The sequence below is a fragment of the Thamnophis sirtalis genome, unplaced genomic scaffold (genome assembly GCF_051295495.1).
Source record: "Thamnophis sirtalis isolate CommonGarterSnake01/CBP01778 unplaced genomic scaffold, rThaSir2_p1.2 scaffold_7, whole genome shotgun sequence".
Classification (NCBI taxonomy): Eukaryota; Metazoa; Chordata; class Lepidosauria; order Squamata; family Natricidae; genus Thamnophis; species Thamnophis sirtalis.
In genome coordinates this window covers 6,240,170-6,261,505 of record NW_028261387.1, presented here as the reverse complement: position 1 = coordinate 6,261,505, position 21,336 = coordinate 6,240,170, and the positions used below count along the sequence as shown (strand labels likewise).

Here is a 21,336-nt window from a genome sequence, read left to right as displayed (position 1 = left end):
CTTCCGCACAGCCCTTAAAACCTGGCTGTCCCGTCAGGCCTGGGGTTAAAGACCGTAACCCACCCGAATTGTATGAATGTTGTGCTTTTAATGATGTACTGTCTTATGTGTTAATCTGTTTGTTCTCCCTTCCTTCCGAATTGTAAGCCGCCCTGAGTCCCCCCAGGGAAAAGGGCGGCATATAAATAAACTACTCATACTCATACTCTGATCCACTTCGATTTCACAAGGAACCACTGCAATGTGTCACCTCTTATATTTATGTTTGAATATATTTTCTCTTTATATTGCTCTAACTTTTCAAACATTCGAGATGTTTCCTGGATTTTTATGACTGTGTAAAATTCTAACAAAACAATTGCGATATAAGTTATGAAGGACTTTCTATTTTTTAAACATGCTCTTTATCTCCAGAAAACAACTAACATTTTATGTACTGCGCTGCAGAAATGTATTATTAAAAACAATCAGAATGGTACATTCCATCTCTTTAAGCTCTGAGCAGAAAGATATAAATAAGGACAAAATTGGTCACATGTTGCCTCCTGGTGGCCAAGGCAACTGAGAACACCACATAGGATACTCATTGCATAAAAGTAGACAAATTTCCGCATCCCCCAAGAAGATGTTACGTAAAATCCCACACTTAGGGTCACGAGATAATGTAGCAATAGCAATAGCAGTTAGACTTATATACCGCTTCATAGGGCTTTCAGCCCTCTCTAAGCGGTTTACAGAGTCAGCATATCGCCCCCAACAACAATCCGGGTCCTCATTTTACCCACCTCAGAAGGATGGAAGGCTGAGTCAACCCTGAGCCGGTCAGATTTGAACAGCCGAACTACAGAACTGCAGTCAGCTGAAGTAGCCTGCAGTGCTGCATTTAACCACTGCGCCACCTGTAACATCTATATTGCTCTGCTCTAAGAGCTTAAGGTTAAATAGATTATATGTATACCATTCGGACACCTTCTGAGTATTCCTTCCTACAACCACTGAATTGCAGGGCCTGGATAGTTTCTAAAACTAAAAGCTAAAACAATGCAGGAGGTCTTCCGATGGGTAAAGATCTATGAGTTCAATTCCAAGCAGAGGATTTGAACCCCAAAGAATAAAAAATCTGGCTACCTATATCTGAAGTGTCCCAGTAAGGATGACAACAATCACATGGTGCTTTCTGGTAGTCAAATGTAACTAATTATAAAAATAAGTTCTCGGGAGTGGAAAATATACTTGTTTTTTTATTGTTGTTTTTAGCAGCGACTGGAACAAACTTATTTTAAAATAAATCCTGAGATTAGTTTAGTTTTAAATTTGTGTAATATATTATTTCCTGCGAGACCACCTACTGCCACCGGTAGCCTCCCACCGTCCAGTGCGATCCCACAGAGTGGGCCCCTTCAGGGTGCCGTCGGCCAGACAGTGTCGGCTAGTGACCCCCAGGGGGAGAGCCTTCTCTGTGGGAGCGCCTTCCCTCTGGAATGAGCTGCCCCCGGAGCTTCGTATAATCCCCGACCTCCGGTCCTTCCGACGGGCCCTAAAAAGTTGGCTTTTCCAGCAAGCCAGCCTGGCCTGAACAAAACAAATCAAAGTATTGATTATTGTTAATTTGAATTCTTTTAAAAAATGTGTCATTGTTAATTTTAATTGGGTTTGGGGATATCCTATTTAATTTCTTTTAAACTTTTGTAGTATGTGTTTCTTTTAATGTTGTACGCCGCCCTGAGTCCTTGGGAGAAGGGCGGCATATAAATCGAATAAACCTCAACCAAACCTCAACTTATTTCACCAGAAAAAAATATTTGCAAGAACTCTTTTTCAAACAAAGTAACGTATTTGTCAGATACTCTCAACAAAAAGATACTCTCAACAACAAGATTTATTTTATTGGTCAGATACTGACCAATAAAATAAATACAAAAGCCTTAGTTCTTTCATTTTTAGTATTTCCACGCTATACTCAACAGCTGATGTAAGAGATAAATCTTACAAGCTCGTGAAGGTAAACAACAGCTAAAATTTGGAATGCTACAATTTCTTACTGTTGCAACAAAGGCTTTTCTGTCAGCATGTGAGATACATCTGGCCCACAGACTGTGAGTTTGACATCCCTGGCTTAAACTGTATTTTAGGACACCAGTTTTTTGGTATTTTTCTCCCCCAAAAGTTATGTAAAATGGTGATGGTAGTCAGAGGTACTTATTTATCCATTTCATTCACGCAGAAGAAATATATATATTGTAAACAATAGCAATAGCAGTTAGACTTATATACCGCTTCATAGGGCTTTCAGCCCTCTCTAAGCGGTTTACAGAGTCAGCATATCGCCCCCACAGTCTGGGTCCTCATTTCACCCACCTCGGAAGGATGGAAGGCTGAGTCAACCTTGAGCCGGTGAGATTAGAACCGCTGAACTGCAGATAACAGTCAGCTGAAGTGGCCTGCAGTACTGCACCCTAACCACTGCGCCACCTCGGCATGAGAACATGAGGCTAAATTTAGAGTAGACCGAGAACCAATACTGATTCCCTCCCCTCCTTTTTTCGTCTATTATTTTACAGGTAATCCTCACCGCATGGCAGTAATTTGGACTAGAATCTTCATCACTAAGAGATGAAGTCATGAAGTGGAATATTATGAGACCATATTGCATAGTGATGACACCTATGGTAGCTCTCTCTGTTGGTAAATAAAAACAGGACCTTATGTGATTGTGACTTCCTGCCCGCTTCCCACAAGCAGAGTCACTGGGGAAGCTGGCTGGAAGTCATGAATCCTGGATGGCTTGGAAAGAATCCAGTGAGCAGATGTGTAGTATGGAATAAGGTGAGGAAGTGCAGCAATGAGTACATGTATGTTAGGTGGGGTTGCTGCAACACTGTGCGAGTGTGGGTAGGCTAGGGAGGGGACGCTGCAGTACAAGTGCACTATGGAGTATGAGATCTCTGGGATCTCACATTCTGTAAGTGGCTCCCCAGGATAAAAGGCAGCAAGGACCAACTTGCAACCTTCCCTGCAGGCTTCCCCAGTGACTTTGCTTACGGGAAACTAGAAGCGAAGGTTACAAATGGTGATCACAGGATAGCAGGATGTTGCAACCATCATATAAGTTGGTTGCCAAATGCTTGTTTTGCAATCCTGGACTCTAGGGATGATATAATCTGCCGGTCAATGTCGGCTGGCGACCCCCCGGGGGAGGGCCTTCTCAGTAGCTGCTCCGGCCCTCTGGAACAATCTCCCCGTTGAGATCCGGACCCTTACTACCCTTCCGGCCTTCCGCAAAGCGACCAAGACCTGGCTGTTCCGGCAGGCCGGGGGCTGTTGAATTATCTAGCCCCATCCTAAGTTATGAATGTTGTTGAATTTTTAATTGTTGTTTTTATTTTCTTTATTCCCCCTTCCCTTTTTATTGTAAGCCGCTCTGAGTCTTTCGAGAATGGGGAGCATACAAATTAAATAAATAAATAAATAAATAAATAAATAAATAAATAAATAAATAAATAAATAAATAATAGCCTGAACTTTGAATTTTGAGGGCTGATTATAAGTACAGCTTGTTCATCACTGTCACAATTTCGAACGATCACTGAATGAGTGGTTATCGACTAAAAACTACCTATATAAATGTAATTAATTCTTCTAACTTAGACAATTCAAAATCCTATCGAATCTCTCCGTGCTCTTTGTATGTATCTTTAAAAAAATTGTAAAAAAAAAACCTGTACTGATATGAACATCTGACACTTTCAGCGTTTCATTACAATGAATTAAAATGGATATAAAAAGAAAGCTGCGCTCACCGAAGACCTTACAAAAATTAGAGAGCGAAACAATCATCTTTCTTTCCTGAGGTGTCAAAGAAACCACCACAATAATAGCAATAGCAGTTAGACTTATCTACCGCTTCCTAGGGCTTTCAGCCCTCTCTAAGCGGTTTACAGAGTCAGCATATTGCCCCCAACAACAATCCGGGTCCTCATTTTACCCACCTCGGAAGGATGGAAGGCTGAGTCAACCCTGAGCCGGTGAGATTTGAACAGCCGAACTGCAGATAACAGTCAGCTGAAGTGGCTGCAGTACAGCACCCTAACCACTACGCCACCTCGGCGCACAAAAAAGTAACCTGACTGGTTTTGGTTGAGATTAAGAAGATACAAGTTGCGCAAGAAGAAGGAGATCGTGAAATGAGAAAATAGAGCAGGAAGGAAGATCTAAGGAATGTTAGAAACTTCGGAGGAAAGCTTTGGTGGAAGGGAAGTTCTATAAGGTCGCTGAAAGGGCTGCTGAACTGTGAACTTACAGGAATGGATCGACTCAGGTATCTTGCTGAAGGAGCAGCGAGCCCCGTGTAAGATCTGAAGGTGTTGTAGTCCTCAGCCAGGACGTTGGGAGAATTGACATAGTTGTTGAGGTTGGTAGTGCTACTGCCCCTCCTGTTGTACAGGTTGTTGTTCAGCTCATGAGCGTTTCCGGCAGGCAACAGTGCACTGCCATTCAAATGACTGGAGAGTTGGCTTACAGAATAACCTGTCCTAGAGGGTGATAATGTCAGTTTGCTCTCAGCATCATCTGAAGCAGCATGCAGGTTCCCTAGAGAACTGGCTAACCTGGAGTTTATGGAAAAGCTGAATGGAAAACACACGTGGAGTAAAAAAGACACACCAAATGTATGCACAGGTGATGATCAATGCAAGACATGCTTTAAAAGGCACTTGGAGGGGGGGGGAAATCACTTTCTCAATATTAAATGGTGGCAACATACAGCTTCAAGGCGCTAGTTGTCACTTATAAAGCCCTTCGTGGTATTGGACCCGGGGACTTGAGAGACCGCCTGCTGCCAATCACCTCCACTAGACCGATTAGATCCCACGGATTAGGCCTCCTCCGAATTCCATCCACCGGCCAATGCCGACTGGCGACTACCCGGAGGAGAGCCTTCTCTGTGGCCGCTCCGACCCTCTGGAACGAGCTCCCCGTGGGGATTCGAACCCTCACCACCCTCCAGGCCTTCCGCAAAGCCCTTAAAACCTGGCTGTTCCGACAGGCCTGGGGCTAAAGAGCTTTTGCCCCCCCCTTCTCGAATGGTATGGTTGTTGTGTGTTTTTAAATTTTGTATTGTTATGTTTGTCTTTTTATCCCCCTGTCTGTACCCCCTTCCCTGACTGAATTGTGAGCCGCCCTGAGTCCCCTTCGGGGAAAAGGGCGGCATATAAATGTAATCAATCCAATCCAATTCTTTCGGTAAATTATGGGGAAACCATTGGGAACATTTCAGGATAAAGAACAGTTGCAAAAGGATTGCAGTGCTTTGAAGAAATACATAGATGTAATCTCCAGTGACGCTGGAACTTTATGCAACTTTCTTCTTGTGGGTTATTTCTAACATTTGTTACTTAAAGGGGGTTTTCTTTTGGTTTCTATAAGCTGGCGTAGGCCAGTATGAGAGAAGTTATTTTGCAAAAAACATGCATGTAGCTCTTTTAATATGAGATCAATGGGATGGTATGAATGTAATTTTATTAGTGCTCATAGCCACTTCTTCCCACAGTCAAACTAAGGTATCAGAAGCAAGTATTTAAAGTTACATCAAAGACATTCAGAATATCTTAAGATTTCTTATATAAGAAACCCCAATTTACAAATAAAAAATACAGCATTTGTTCCTATACCCCCTCTTCCCAAAAAGTTAAAAAGACATAGCAGAATAAAGAAATACCTTTTAAAATTTGGAACTGAGGATGGAGCATGCCTATTTATTCTCTTTGCCGTGGGCGATGCCGAAACCATTGCTTTGGTGGCCTTCAAAGGAGATATGGACCCTTGAGAGAGAGCTGCTGTATTCAATCTGAAAAGTACACCAATAGGAAGCAAAAGTATGTTCATACGATTGGTAGAATATTCACTTTTCTATCCTTCATTTAGTTTGCATACCAGAACCTCTGAATCAGGGGTGGGTTTCAACCGGTTCGCGACGGTCCCTGCGAACTGGTTCATCAGCAAACCCGGAAGTAAGGAACTTCCGGGAACGGCGAAGGGCCCGCCTGCCCGCGGTGCTTACCCGGTTTTGACGAGTTCTGCGCTTCCACGCATGCGCAGGACGCATACAGCACCTGTGCGATCCTCCAGGAGCAGCTGGAGCGTCGCACAGACGCTAGTACGCATGTGTGCACTGCGCACGTGCACGAGGACGCCGAACCGGTTGGAACGGGGCGAGAAACCCACCCCTGCTCTGAATATAAATCTTTGCATAAATAAATAATATTAAAACATCCTCAGGAAATGCATGTGATGAATTATGTCTTCTATAACCAGGATTTAAGGCTGTCTGGACACAATAAAACTTTATGGAGGAACAGGAAAATATTTTATTCTAGGAGCACAGGTCTTTGTGTGAATCAGAACGTTGTGCCAAAGGATCTCCCATCCTTTGGGTAGTTTTCAGGGGTCGTGTTTGGTCTTGGACTGCAAATAAAATTTTGACGTAATTCAGGAGTGTCTCTAAAGAAGAATATGACTAAAAAAGTCTTTCATTATATTTCTGCAGTAAATCACGCTTTTGTGGGCACGTTGTTGTGGGCGCGTTTATGACATCACGGTTTTCTCGCCGCGCTTTTGTCCTGCGCGCATTTGTCGGATCACGATAATAGACATGTATCTTCCCACACTATAGGTGTATGGTCCCAGTTTATCTATTTCACAACCTTATTATTAAATGAACTCTAAAACCATTCTTTGATCTACAGCCTTAACATGGAGAACAGCTTTTACATTCAATCGCAGCACTATTACTATTTAGTAACGTTTAGTAAACATTTAGAATTTTAGTGCAGCAAAAATTCAGAAGGCTTCCATAAATGAAATTGCTTCCTTCTAAACAATCGAAACCAATACCTGAAGGGCTGGGATATGGATCTGACATGTGTTTTCATATCTTCTAACCTAAAAAGACAAGAGTATTTTACATAAGAAGTATCAAACTAAAAAGGATATATATTACTGAATTTATATAGCCAATATTTACTCTTCCCAATATATTAATTAAACATATACACCACATATTCATAAAAGCAGTCAAGGAAGCTACCAAGCAGGCAGGCAAATCTACCATGTTTCCACGAAAATAAGACAGGGTCTTATTTTTTTTTGACCCCCGAAATAAGCGGTTGGCCTTATTTTCGGAGAGGTCTTATTATTTTTGAGGTTCAGGAGGCAGCGAGCATGGTCACCTCATGGCTACGACTGTGTTGCAATATTTTTGGGGAGGGCTTTGTGTTGTGGCCCGGCAGGAGCCGTTGGAGCTGCCACCAGACTCCGACAGCGAGGGGCCTTATGAGTCGGCCCTGGAGGATGTGGAGGACCCTGGACAGGGTTCCGACTCCGAGCAGAGCGCAGAGAGACTGGTTGGCCACCAGGTGGCGCCTGAGCCTTGGATCAGTGGGGAGGAGACAAGAGTGCAGTGATCCAGAAACCACCTGTGAGTTGTTCCGGGATGCACGCCGTCGAAGGGCTACTCAGCGTCAAGAACAACTATGTAATTACAGAAGGTAATTACGCTCAGCTGATGCTCATTAAGCTCCTCTCCAGATTATAAAAGGGACTGCTTGTGCCACGCCCTTCTTGCAGAAGTCAACGTTAAGGACTAACTAGAAACAAACTTGGCAGGCTGGATTGCTGCCAGAGTTTGTTTGCATTGCTGCCAAGGTTTGTAGGACTTGCTGCCAGAGTGCTTATCTCTTTGTTGATTTGGCTTTCAGCCAACGAGAGTCTGGACTTATTAAAAAACATTCTCATTGACGTTTGTCTCGGCTTTCGTTCCTGGACGGAGGAGGGGGGGTCAGAACAGCTTATTATCTAGGGAGGTCTTATTTTGGGGGAAACAGGGTAAGTAAGTAAATATATAAATAAATATATAAATAAATAACAAATACATAAATACTGGAGTATCGCTCAGATCCTCCTCTCTGAATCTAGCAGATGTCTTCCTTAAAAGGAAATTAATTCTACCATGTTCTATTTCAATGATCCTAACATGAAGAAGGTCATACAGGCAGCTGAATTACAATTCCCATCATCCCACACTCTTATTTTGCTGACTAGCACTGTAGAGATGTCAGAGTTCAACACATTACCCATCTCTAGGATACGTGATAGGAGTAACATGTCAATAGTACCGCACACAAGGTTTTCATGGACAGGTTCAATCAAAAGCACATTTAGATCAACAAAATGAGGGACATATAGCAGATTGCGGTTAAGATTCAAGAACGGTGTAAAGAACGGTTGCTGGGATTGGGTATGCCTAGTTCAGGGGTAGTCAACCTTTTTATACCTACCGCCCACTTTTGTATCTCTGTTAGTAGCAATAGCAATAGCAGTTAGACTTATATACCGCTTCATAGGGCTTTCATTGAAACAGAATATAGTAAATTTTGCAAGTCTCACACATTTCACAAATCATCCTGTGTACTTCTCATATAATAACACTATTTTCCAGTAAATAAGATGACTTCTATTCAATTCTTTTGAAAAACTGTTTTTGTAACAATGGAGTTCTACATAGCAATAGCAATAGCAGTTAGACTTATATACCGCTTCATAGGGCTTTCAGCCCTCTCTAAGCGGTTTACAGAGTCAGCATATCTCCCCCACAGTCTGGGTAATCATTTCACCCACCTCGGAAGGATGGAAGGCTGAGTCAACCTTGAGCCGGTGAGATTTGAACCGCTGAACTGCAGATAGCAGTCAGCTGAAGTGGCCTGTAGTACTGCACCCTACCCACTGCGTCACCTACTAATTTTACTTAGTAGTAAAATTTTCTAACCGCCCACCGGTTCCACAGTAATGGTGATTTATCAAGTAGGGCAGTAACTTTTGTTTATAAAAGTTATAAAGCAAAGTTACAGCGAACCCCTACCGCCCACCATGAAAGCTGGAACGCCCACTAGTGGGCAGTAGGGACCAGGTTGACTACCACGGGTCTAGTTTAATGAAAAGAAGGACTAGGGGTGACGTGATGGCAGTGTTCCAGTATTTCAGGGATTGCCACAAAGGAGAGGTAGTCAAGCTATTCTCCAAAGAGCTGAAAGCAGGACAAGAAACAAAGGATGGAAACTAATCAAGGAGAGAAAGCAACTTGTCACCCATAAAGCCCTACATGGTAGTGGATCTGGGTACTTGAGAGACCGCCTACTGCCAATTACCTCCACGCGACCTATTAGATCTCATCGATTAGGCCTCCTCCGAGTTCCATCTGCCGGTCAATGCCGACTGGCAACTACGTGGAGGAGAGCCTTCTCGGTGGCAGCTCCGACCCTATGGAACGATCTCCCCGTGGAGATTCATACCCTCACCACCCTCCAGACCTTCCGCACAGCCCTCAGAATCTGGCTATCCAATCAGGCCTGGGGCTAAGTCTGTAACCCGCCCGAATGGTATGAATGTTGTGTTTTTAATTATGTATTGTCTTATATGTTAAAAGTTTGTTTCCCCCCTCCCCCTTGGGTTGTGAGCCGCCCTGAGTCCCCTAGGGAAAAGGGTGGCATATAAATAAACTTCTACAATCTACAACCTCGATTTAAGGAGAAATATTAGAACATAATCGTTCACTTCTGAATAGCTTACCTGAGAGCTCCTGTTGTAGCTGAACGTGGCTGCCTCTGAAGCTTTAAGGCACGAAGTTCATCTCCTTGGGTCATGTCATTCTTAGCTTCTGAACCTTCTTCCAAATCATTCTGGAAAACAGAAATAATTTACTTAAGAAAACATTTTGAGAACAAATCTATGACCCAGGAATCACTACAGGTTTTTCTTCTCTCACGCATTATTTTGACTCCTGATAGCAATAGCAGTTAGACTTATATACCGCTTTATAGGGCTTTCAGCCCTCTCTAAGCGGTTTACAGAGTCAGCATTTGCCCCCAACAACAATCCGGGTCCTCATTTTACCCACCTCGGAAGGATGGAAGGCTGAGTCAACCTTGAGCCGGTGAGATTTGGACAGCCGAACTGCAGAACTGCAGTCAGCTGAAGTAGCCTGCAATGCTGCATTTAACCACTGCACCACTTCGGCTCTTGATAACTTCCTGATAACTTACCAATAGCATTTATCACTTTGAAAATGTTTTAAGAAAAAAAAGGAATAATACAACAAAAAGCAAAGTTAACTGTGAATGCACACATAACATACTGGAGGAAAATTGTTGGAAAAGAAATATAGGTAGTCCTCAACTTACAACTATTCAAATAAAGACCATTCAAAGTTACAATGTGTTGTGGCCCAGCAGGAGCCGTTGGAGCTGCCACCGGACTCCGACAGCAAGGGGCCCTATGAGTCGGCTCTGGAGGATGTGGAGGACCCTGGATAGGTTTCCGACTCCGAGCAGGGCGCAGAGAGGCTGGTTGGCCACCAGGAGGCACCTGAGCCTTGGACCAGTGGGGAGGAGACAAGGGAGTGTGATCCGGATGTCAGCAGTGGGGAGCAGCCAGGGGAGTTGTTCCTAGATACCTAGCACGGGAGAGCTAATAGGCGTAAGGAACAATTACGCAGTTACAGGAGGTAATTGCACTCAGCTGGTGGTCATTAGGCTCCTCTCCAGACTATAAAAGGAATGCTTGTGACACGCCCTTCTTGCAGAAGTCAACGCATTAACTAATGTTGGAGAACAGTATTGTTAGCTTGGCAGACTGGATTGCTGCCAAGGCTTATCTGTGCTGATTTGCTGCCAAGGACCTGTCTGTCTATTAATAAATTCCGTAAAGTATCTTTGGCTCGGAGTGCTTTGGTGTGGGACAAGGGGGGTCAGAACACAATGGCACTGAAAAAAGTGACTTATGACCATTTTTTTACAATTACAACCTTTGCGGCATCTCCATGATCACGTGATCAAAATTCAGATGTTTGGCAACATCTGGTTCATACTTTTGTCTGTTGCTGTGCCCCAAAAGGCATGTGATAACCTTTTGCGACCTTCTGACAAGCAGAGTCAATGGGGAAGCCAGGTTCATTTAACAACTAGGCTACTAACTTATCAACTGCAGTGATTCACTTAACAACTGTGGCCAAAAAAAAGTCATAAAAGGGAATAAAACTCGCTTAGCAAATGTGTCACTTAACAATAGAAATTTTAAGGCTCAATTGGGGTGGTAAGTCACACACTACCTGTACTTTAATAATAAAAGTTCTGCACATTGAAGCAGCGAAGAGTTAAACTTGTCCCAGGTGTCTGTTCTGGCCCCCACTTAGCCTGCTCCAAAACTAAAGTCACACAAAGCTTGCCAAAAGAAAGCCTTTATCAGTCTCGGCTCAGACTGGCTGTGAGCCCAAAGTAAACACAGATGAAGTCTCTTGCAAACAGGGGTTACGCAGCAGAATGCAGAAACAAAACTCTTACAGCACCAAGTTTTCAAGAATCAAAATCACTTCTCCAAGTGTCTCACAAACTCAAACAGGATCGGAACTGAATTCTCCATAAACGAACGATGAACGTTGACTCCTGCAACCAGGGCGTGGCACCATCCGTCCTTTTATCTCCAGAAGGCGACACGAATGAGCCCCATCTGCATTGTTATTCCTGCCTCCCGACTCAACGCACAGCAAACTTCTGCTGAGTCACAACAGGTGTCCATATGGATAAAGGTGAAAAAACACAATGCGGTGGGAGCACATAACATAGTTTCCTTCTTCTAACAAGTTGGCCAGGTATGTAGAATTAAAGTGGTGACTACAAGTGGGGGAAAAACCAACTACAAGGCCACAGCTGATCACGAGAGTTCTTGGTGGCTCAATTACTTTCTCTTAATCCAAGCTACTCCACTGTTTGTATGCCATCTTAAACTTGCAGAGAAATGGTGGGGTGTAAATATAAAATAAATGTACTAAATAATCACACTGGCTCTTTCCATACCTCTTTAAAGTAGTACGCAAACTTTTAATATTGACATGTGAGGACGTTTTTGTCTTCTACTTCAGGGGTGTCAAACTTGGGGCCTGTGAGCCAGAGGTGTCATGCGTTGGCCATGTCCACCCCCGTTTAATGAACGGGGGGCAGGGAAGTTGCAATATGTCACAAGTCTGATACCCCTTTTCTACTTCCTCATCCTCCTTTAAACCTTTGGCTTAAATTAAACCAAAGTTGTATTAGGTCAGAACCAGAAATTAAATTAAAAGGAGGAAAATAAGTCATGATTGATGCGATTAATCTAATTAATTTTCTTAGGAAACATAACCATTAAAACACTTAGTTTAGATGGTAGTTTTAGGAAAAGGCTACTGAACCCATCATATCTGCATGGGATTCCATTGCATTCAATCTTGTCCTTTAGAGCCAAGGTGGCGCAATGGTTAAATGCAGCACTGCAGGCTACTGCTAGATCAGCAGGTCAGCGGTTCAAATCTCACCGGCTCAGGGTTGACTCAGCCTTCCATCCTTCCGAGGTGGGTAAAATGAGGACCCAGATTGTTGGGGGCAATATGCTGACTCTCTGTAAACCGCTTAGAGAGGCCTGAAAGGCCTATGAAGCGGTATATAAGTCTACTGCTATTGCTATATTGCTATTATTCTTCCTATTGCAAGGCCCTGCAATTTGCAATATTTCAATAATCGTACTAAGTTCTTTTACTATAAGGATTACAACACCAGTACCGTACACTGTATATGTCAAACATTTTGAATGTATTACGCTGCTGTGATAAACTTCAAATATTTTATTTCTGAAATTATTGACATATTCTTCAAGGGTGGCTGGAAATTGTTCCAGTGCAACTTTACCTCTATATATTTATCCAAACTTTCAATTCTATTTGAAGTCTCGCTGATAGAAATGTCATCGAAGCCCGATAAAACTTTGCTCAAACCATCTTCATCTACTTCTTTTGCTTTCTGTTTAGTTCGGAATATGTCTCCGTAGACCCACATCATCGCCTGTTTTCTGTTCAATAACACAAAAAAAATAAAATAAAATTAGCACCAGCGGCATTGTACTATAGAAAATGAGGTGTGACGTTCTTTTAAAATATGTGTCTTTCAAACCTTTTAAGTCTCTACAATCGCACACAATTATTGGGTGATCTTGTTAAGTCTTTGGCTCTTATAATTCAAATATTTATTGCTACAAAATCTGTGCAGCTCAGTGCTGAAATACAAATTGTTATTCCCTAGGCTTGGTTGTTTTCTGGCTGATGTTTTATTACCCAAACTAGGAAACATCGCCAGACACAACAATACAATCAAGCTCCAAGAGAATCAAGAACTCCTAAAACACTTATTTTGAATATTCTCTGGGCAACATTTTGGGGATATTGCAGATAAGAAAATGTTTACTTACACCAGTGGTAGTCAACCTTTTTCTACCTACCGTCCACTAATGGATCTTTCTTGATGGAAAATTTTCCTTTCCACCCGGCCAGTTTTTCCGCAAGTGCGGAATATTTTTTAGAAAGGAGGGTGTTTTTTTTCAAAAAGAAATGTACGTACATTTATGTTTTTATTTCTACTTTATGCATGTTTATAATGTTTTTAACTTTTATGAGCCAGACTAAACACTGCTTACTCTCCTCCTTTATTTTATCCCCTTTTCTCTATTTTTCTTCCCTTTTTTTTGCTAATTTTTTTTATCTTGCTGCCAAGGTCCTTATCTGTTTGTTATGCTTGGCTTTCAGCCACCGAGGTTTTGGTGTCTTGCTAATAAAGTACATTCCAGTTAAGCTTGTCTCGGCATTCGTTACTGGATGGAGGAGGGGGTCAGAACAGGTTTGGATTGAAATAGAATAGCAAGGAATATAGAAACTTCAATACAAAAATCTAACCTATGGCAGAAAAACATTTTAGATGATTAATCTGTAACACTTGCATAAAAGAAACAAGCCCATCAATCTCAAATCAATAATGGCCCCAAATAATAATTATTTTTTTATAATGCATCCTGCCTGCTCGTTACTAAAAGTTCTCTTCCTACTGTGATACCGAGCTTTGCTATTCTAATCTCTGTTGGACTGAGAAGTCATTGCAAAATTGTCTGCCTTGCTCTCACCAAAAAGCAGCTTGCCAATAGCTCTCTGCAGGAACAAGGCATCGGTGGGACCCAGTACAGAGAACAGTTCCAGGAAACCACAGATTGCCATAGATTCCCTGGCACAACCACCAGGAGGCAGTGTCCCTAAGTCCCATCACTGGCCCTTTGTTGCCACAGAGGGCACAAACCTCTGGCATAATGTTCTGCATTTGTCACAACGCTACAACGCTGGCTGAGGAAGTCTGGAAGTTGAAGTTGACCCATCTTAAAAGTTGCCACGGTTGAAGAAAATTGGTCTGTACCAGGGGTGTCAAACTGGCCGCCCATGGGCCGGAATGCATCGCACGTAGTCCACATCCACACCAGCTCCACAAATGGGAAAAATGTCACGAAACATCATGTGACAGCAACGTGATGTGGCAAATTTGATACATGTGGTCTATATTGTTCCAAATCATTTGGGGTGCACTGTATGAAAAAAAAAACATGACCCGACAAAAGCGCGCACGACAAAAGCGCGCACGACAAAACCGCATCGCTAAAACCACGACGTCATCAACGCGCCAACAACAGCGTGCCGACAACAGCGCGTCGACAGAAGGGCGATTTAAGTTAAGGTAAGGGTTAGGTTTAGGGTTAGGTTCAGGGTTATGTTGTCGGCGCGATTCAGCACTCATTCGTCGGAGCGCTTTAGAACTCGCGGTTTTGTCACCGCGGTTTAGTCGGGTGCGCTTTTGTCGGTCGCCCTTTTGTCGGTGAACCAAAAAAAAACAAGAAGTATGGATTGTTTCAATAATTATTTTGAAGGTAGGGTTTTCACTACCCTGTTAAGTATGAAATAATAGGCAGTAATACTTGAATAGTTTTAAGGCATTCCAGCCACTTCATGGTTCATTTTATATGATTCCTAGTAATTCACTGCGAATGTACTTTTAGGACATTACACAATAGCTGGGCAATATAGGGCCGTGACCTGACAAATGCGCGCACGACAAAAGCGTGCCGACAAAACCGCGGCGCTAAAACCGCATCATCAACGTGACGTCATCAACACGGCGACAACAGCGCGGCAATAGAAGCGCGATTTAAGTTAAGGGTTAGGTTTAGGGTTAGGTTTACAGCGCGCTTCTGTCGCCGCGCTGTTGTCGCCGCGCTTCAGTGCTCATTCGTCGGCACGCTTTTTTGTCACTGCGGTTTAGTCGGGCGCGCTTTTGTCATTCACCCTTTTGTCGGTGAACCATATAGGGCTACAGTACTGATGTAAAATCAAAATCCTTATGCAAATATCATCCTTGTGTGATTTACAGCATCTATGTGCACCCAAGTCACACTGTGGGGAGGGATCCTGCATTTTATTGAACCACTAAATCAATTTTCATCACTAACACGTAACAGCCAGATGTTCATTGCCACTGCCATAAATCCCCAAACCAGATGGTTTGATCTGATCTATTCCAATTAGCACCACAGATAGGCAGCCTTGCTAATTATCACCTTTAAGCTACTTTTAGCAAAAGTGATGGATACATTTTCCCCCTCCTACCTACCCCTCCAAAGGCAGGTGAAAAACATTAGCTGACTTCAAACAAAAACTGCATGGTTTAAAAATGAACTTTAATTAGATTCTGATACTGTCTTTTGAGGATTAGATTGAGATACAGTTTATTAAAAAAAAAAGCACAAAATATTGACAAGGGGAAGTAACTTGTTAAGATATGTTCAGGCAACAAAACTAAGAGAAGGAGCAAACATTTTCTAGATTCTTAACCCATTCCTGGAACTACTTTAAAAAGGGCATTTTGAGACATGAGTAAACACAATAAATTGAACAACATTACAGCAGCAGTGTAACATTACACATATCTTCTCCAGAACTTGTTAAAACTTTGTAATAAGAACTCTAAACACAATTCAGAAGAGGGAGCTCTAAAATGTTACTATGTTTTGTGGCCTTACTGGTTCCACCACAAAACCGTGGTAGACAAAAGCGCGCTCGATGAAAGCGCGTACGTGACGTCATCACAGCACGACGAAAACATCACGCTGTGAGTGGTAAATTTAAAATTAAAGCGAAAACCTTACCCTAACCCCCCCAAACCTAACCCTAAACCTAACCCTTAACCTAACCCTAAACCTAACGCTAACCCTTAACCTAACGCTAAACCTAACCCTAACGCTTAGCATAACCCTAAATCTAACCCTAACCCTTAACCTAACCCTAACCCTAACCCTTACCTTTATGTGAATCGGCTTGCTTTAATTTTATTTAAATTTAAATTTATTTATTTTTTAAAAATTTTTTGTCGTGCTGCTGATGACGTCAGGTACGCGCTTTCGTCGACTGCGGTTTTGACGGGTCACGGGCCTTACTAAATATTTATTAAACAGTAAAGAACATATTCTGGAGCATGCATTGTATGATTAATATAGTTCTCATACTTACTCTTCAAGGAAGTGTTGCTGTGGTCCAATAATAGAACCAGGCCGACACATTCGTATCCATGCAATGGCTTCAGAATGGGTGAATTTATAGTGTTTCATTATATAACAAGCAATCAGTGTCCCTGTTCTTCCTAGACCAGCTACATTAATGGGAAAAAAAAGACATAAAACACTGAGTTTTAAGAGATCCACAATGCTGAATATTTGGCACTGAACAATGCCAAATATATACTAAAATATTTGTTTCTAGGTCTCTGACAGGGGTGGGTTGTTCGCCGGCATTCCAAAAGCAATGGAAAAACTGAAAACGGATAAATTAATTAAATAAGACAGACTAGTGGGGAAAAAGAGAAGGGACGCTGCCTCGATCTTTTCAGGATTTCCAAGTAAAATAATTCTATTTAAATTATATGGAATAGAAGATTCAAGCTGTTAAGGCTTGAATGTAACAAAAAGGCAACAGTAAAAATATTGGGTTTCTGCCTGGATGGTCTCTTGTGACGAGCCGAAGGACAGAGAATGGAAGTAGTGATCTTCCTCCCATATTTGGGCATACCGGGGGTTGTAAAAATCTAATAGATACCTTTCACCCTGGCTGGGCTGATAACGGATAAGAGCCTGTGGCCTAATGGGTAAGATGTCTGCCTAACATGTAATATAGCCCAGGTTCAAATCCCAGTAAGGGTATGGCTAGCTGATGAGAGCTAAATAGCTTGAAATAGATCCATACTAGTCTCCCTTTATTTATTTATCAGCACAAATACAACAAATACACACACACACACACACATATATATACATACATACATACATACATACACATACATACATACACACACACACATACATACATACATACAGTATGTGGATAGAAATTTTAATTCTAATGGCTTTTTTATTTTTACAGATTTTGCATTGCAACTCAGACTAACCTTTACAGTGTACAGCTATAGCGCCTTCGGCTTCCTCACAGATGTTCAAAAACTGTTGCAATATGCTGTCACTCGGGGTGCTTCCATCAATGAAGAATAAGTCGTAGTGCTCAAATCCACCGTCTGTGAAGCGTTTGGCTTCATAAATCTTTTTGTTGAGCCTTATGATGGTCGTTACGTTGTGCTTCCTAAAGTATGGGAAATAGGCTTCGGGGGCATGAAGCGGATAACCTACAACAAGCAGAATGAGAACACTTGGATGTTTCCAGCTCCTCTCCAAGTTAGAACAGGGTATGATGAAAACAAACTATTTTCAAATAATACTATATGCCAATTACCTCCACCAGACCGATTAGATCCCACAGACTAGGCCTCCTCCGAATTCCATCCGCCGGCCAGTGTCGACTGGCGACTACCCGGAGGAGAGCCTTCTCTGTTGCTGCTCCGACCCTCTGGAACGAACTCCCCGTGGAGATTCGCACCCTCACCACCCTCCAGGCCTTCCGCAAAGCCCTTAAAACCTGGCTGTTCCGACAGGCCTGGGGCTAACGAATCATTGCCCCTATCTCGAATGGTATGATTGTTGCGCTTTTTAATTATGTATTGTTTTGTGTTGTTGTCAACGGTCTGTATCCCCCTTCCTTTGCTTGAGTTGTGAGCCGCCCTGAGTCCCTTCAGGGAAAAGGGCGGCATACAAATGAAATAAATCTCTAAACTCTACTAATATTGAGGGGTCTCCGAGTTTGGTTGGTCATTTTCTTGCAGACATTTCATTGCCTAATTATGTAACATCATGATGCTCGTTTCTATTGGTAATATAAATATTATTAGGCAAGTCTATTCAAAGTTGCAAAGCTGAATGCTTTACTGTTATAGTCAAAATATCTTAAGTAACAATATTTGACCCCTTTCTTCTTTGTGGCAGCCTCTCAAATACTGGAACACTGAAGTCATATCACCCCCCGTCCTTCTTTTCTCTAGATTGGCTATACCCAATTCCGTTCTTCATATGGTTTTGCCTCCAGGCCTTCTTTGCAATAGTTTTTAAAAAGTCTGAATATTTGGAAAGTACTATATACAACTGTAAATATTTGGGAACGACTTGGCATTGTTATTTTGACTGATATCCTATTTCTTCCTTTTAAACAAATATATTACAGTGAAATTTTACAGGCATATGTTTTGTTTATTTTCATCACTTCTTTTTATACAACTTCTTAAAATAGTACCAAAATGAAATTGTTTAATAGATAGATGCAAATTTAAGGTAATATTCACTTATTTTATAAGGCTGAGGTAAAACTAATATTTGGGTGTGTTGTGGCCCAGCAGGAGCCGTTGGAACTGCCACCAGACTCCGACAGTGAGGGGCCCTATGAGTCAGCTCTGGAGGATGTGGAGGACCCTGGACTGGGTTCCGACTCCGAGCAGGGCACAGAGAGGCTGGTTGGCCACCAGGAGCTGCCTGAGCCTTGGACCAGTGGGGAGGAGACAAGGGAGAGTGATCCAGACGCCAGCAGTGAGTTGTTCCTGGATGCCCGGGACCGAAGAGCTAATAGGCGTCAGAAACAGTTGCACAGTTACAGGAGGTAATTGCACTCAGCTGGTGGTCATTAGGCTCCTCTCCAGACTATAAAAGGTCTGCTTGTGCACACGCCCCTCTTGCAGAAGTCAACGCAGGAACTAATGTTGGAGAACATTATTGTGAGCTTGGCAGGCTGGATTGCTGCCACAGCTTATCTGTGCTGGATTGCTGCCCAAGCTTTTCTGTGCCGGTTTGCTGCCAAGGACCTGTCTGTTAATTAAATGCCATAACTTATCTTTGGCTCGGAGTGTGTTGGTGTGGGACGAGGGGGGAAACAGGGTGGCATCAATATTTAGGGGTAGCATCCACGCAATTGTAGGTGCATATTTGTTCTAAACATTAAAAATTCAGCAACAACCTTGTATTCTTTTATTATGATGCTTTAAAGTATTTTGTACAGATTTGCTACACTGTGTTGTTGTGCCCAGTCCTTGAAAAATAAAGAATCCTCATATCCAAAATCAAAGTTGTAATTACACTTTCAAGAAATTGCCTATTCACCATTTTCAAGCTTGTTGGTCCAAAAGTCTCTAATAGCTATGAAATGGTTAAAATGTTTTTATCAGGTGAGTTTATTTTCAACTCTGAACAAAAGAAAAATCAACCAAAGGCTTAAGAACTTAAAGAATTTGAAATAAAAACCCCAAGAGATAAATAAGCTTTTGATCTGAGGAAGTTATACATGGATGAACGGTCCAGATAAATCTGACTTTTGCAACAAGATTTTGAAATTAGCTATAAAAAAATAAACAGCTTCTGGTGGGAAGCAGATGTATTTTAGCTCTCCTAAATAATATAAGTCATAACAAAGATAAGTGATGATTTTAGAAACTGGATACTAGAGGGGTCTGAAAATTTCAAGCAAAAAATGGGATTTTCATTACAATGAATGGCTTTAAAACGACAATTAAAATTTCGAAAATGTGTACTTAGATAATGTGGATTTAAGAACAGAAATTCAACTGTGTTATGGGACATCGTTCAACATTCTCCACAGAACTCAATTCCACATTTACTCAAAATATACCCTGGAGATGTGAGGGTATTTCTGGAGCAATTTTTAAAGAGGTGAACAGTTTTAATGTCGTTACTTTTAAAGCCCTACATGGTATCGGACCTGGCTACTTCAGAGACCGCCTCCTGCCAATGACCTCCCTGAGGCCTATAAGATCGCACAGATTAGGCCTCCTCCGGATTCCATCTGCCAGTCAATGTCGGCTGGCGACTCCCCCGGGGAAGGGCCTTCTCTGTTGCTGCTCCGGCCCTATAGAACGATCTCCCCGCGGAGATCCGGACCCTTACTACCCTTCCGGCCTTCCGCAAAGCGACCAAGACCTGGCTGTTCCGGCAGGCCTGGGGCTGTTGATTTTGTCCAGCCCCATCCTAAGTTGTGAATGTTGTGGACCTTTTAATGTTGTTTTGTTTATGTATGTCTTCCCCGTCCCTTTTTTACTTGTAAGCCGTCCTGAGTCTCTTTGAGAATGGGCGGCATACAAATTAAATAAATAAATAAATAAATAAATAAATAAATAAATAAATAAATAAATAAATAAATAAATAAATAAATAAATAAATAAATAATGGTAAAAAGACAGAGCTTACTACCATAATACTAAATACTTGCCTTCATACTAAAAACTAATTTTTTCAGTATTGATTAAAAAAAAATGTTTCCTAAACAACATAATATCCAAAAACCTGTATAAGGTCTCCTTGTGAATGAGATTTCTTCCTGGATTTCAATATTACCCAAAGTTGCTTGCTCAGAACGATTATCAGAAGCTGTGTTTGTCAAAATAAATCTTGTGGAACAGAAATTACTTGGGTAAATCATAGCAACTCTGGACTATCGTCAATGACTAGCCATGGGAAACAAAACCAAAATTCTACAAACCCCCCCCCCCAAAAAAAACAGACAAATACCATTTTCAATCTTGGTCTTCGGATGTGGTCCACTAAACGCTAAGAATTTTCCAGGGACAATCCAATTGAAGTCACCATTTTCTACCCTCTACGAAGGAGAAATGAAAGGAAGGGGGGAAAACTTTTAACAATCTCTTTCAAATGTTTGTTTTGTTCAAATATCTTGTTTTGAAAAGTTCATAAAAAATGTAGTTTTGCTTTAGTATCTGAGGTGGCGCAGTGGTTAGGGTGCAGTACTGCAGGCCACTTCAGCTGACTGTGATCTGCAGTTCAGCGGTTCAAATCTCACCGGCTCAAGGTCGACTCAGCCTTTTATTCCTTTTCTTTGATATTTTTATGATATAGAAACTAAAAACTTATACAACAATTTAAAAATCATCACCAAATGTATATAAGTGCCTCCAGTACAGGAAATTTTTATAATTTCTTATCTGTAAATTAGCA

General features: G+C 41.9%; 1 protein-coding gene across 4 annotated transcripts in view; it reads right to left on the bottom strand.

Annotated features, from left to right (window-relative positions):
* Positions 1–21,336, bottom strand: part of CDC14A (cell division cycle 14A) — an 84,188-nt gene that overhangs the window by 20,072 nt on the left and 42,780 nt on the right. For 2 of the 4 annotated variants that reach the window (XM_087719235.1, XM_087719236.1), the window contains exons 8-14: positions 20,893–20,980; positions 17,385–17,615; positions 16,454–16,592; positions 12,768–12,927; positions 9,622–9,731; positions 6,892–6,939; positions 5,717–5,845 (exon numbers count right to left, since the gene is read on the bottom strand). In XM_087719235.1, the coding sequence (XP_087575361.1) occupies positions 5,717–5,845; positions 6,892–6,939; positions 9,622–9,731; positions 12,768–12,927; positions 16,454–16,592; positions 17,385–17,615; positions 20,893–20,980 (905 nt within the window). Of the gene's footprint in view, positions 1–4,300; positions 4,626–5,716; positions 5,846–6,891; positions 6,940–9,621; positions 9,732–12,767; positions 12,928–16,453; positions 16,593–17,384; positions 17,616–20,892; positions 20,981–21,336 lie in introns of all 4 variants that reach the window. The other 2 variants (XM_087719232.1, XM_087719233.1) reach the window with 2 other exon arrangements.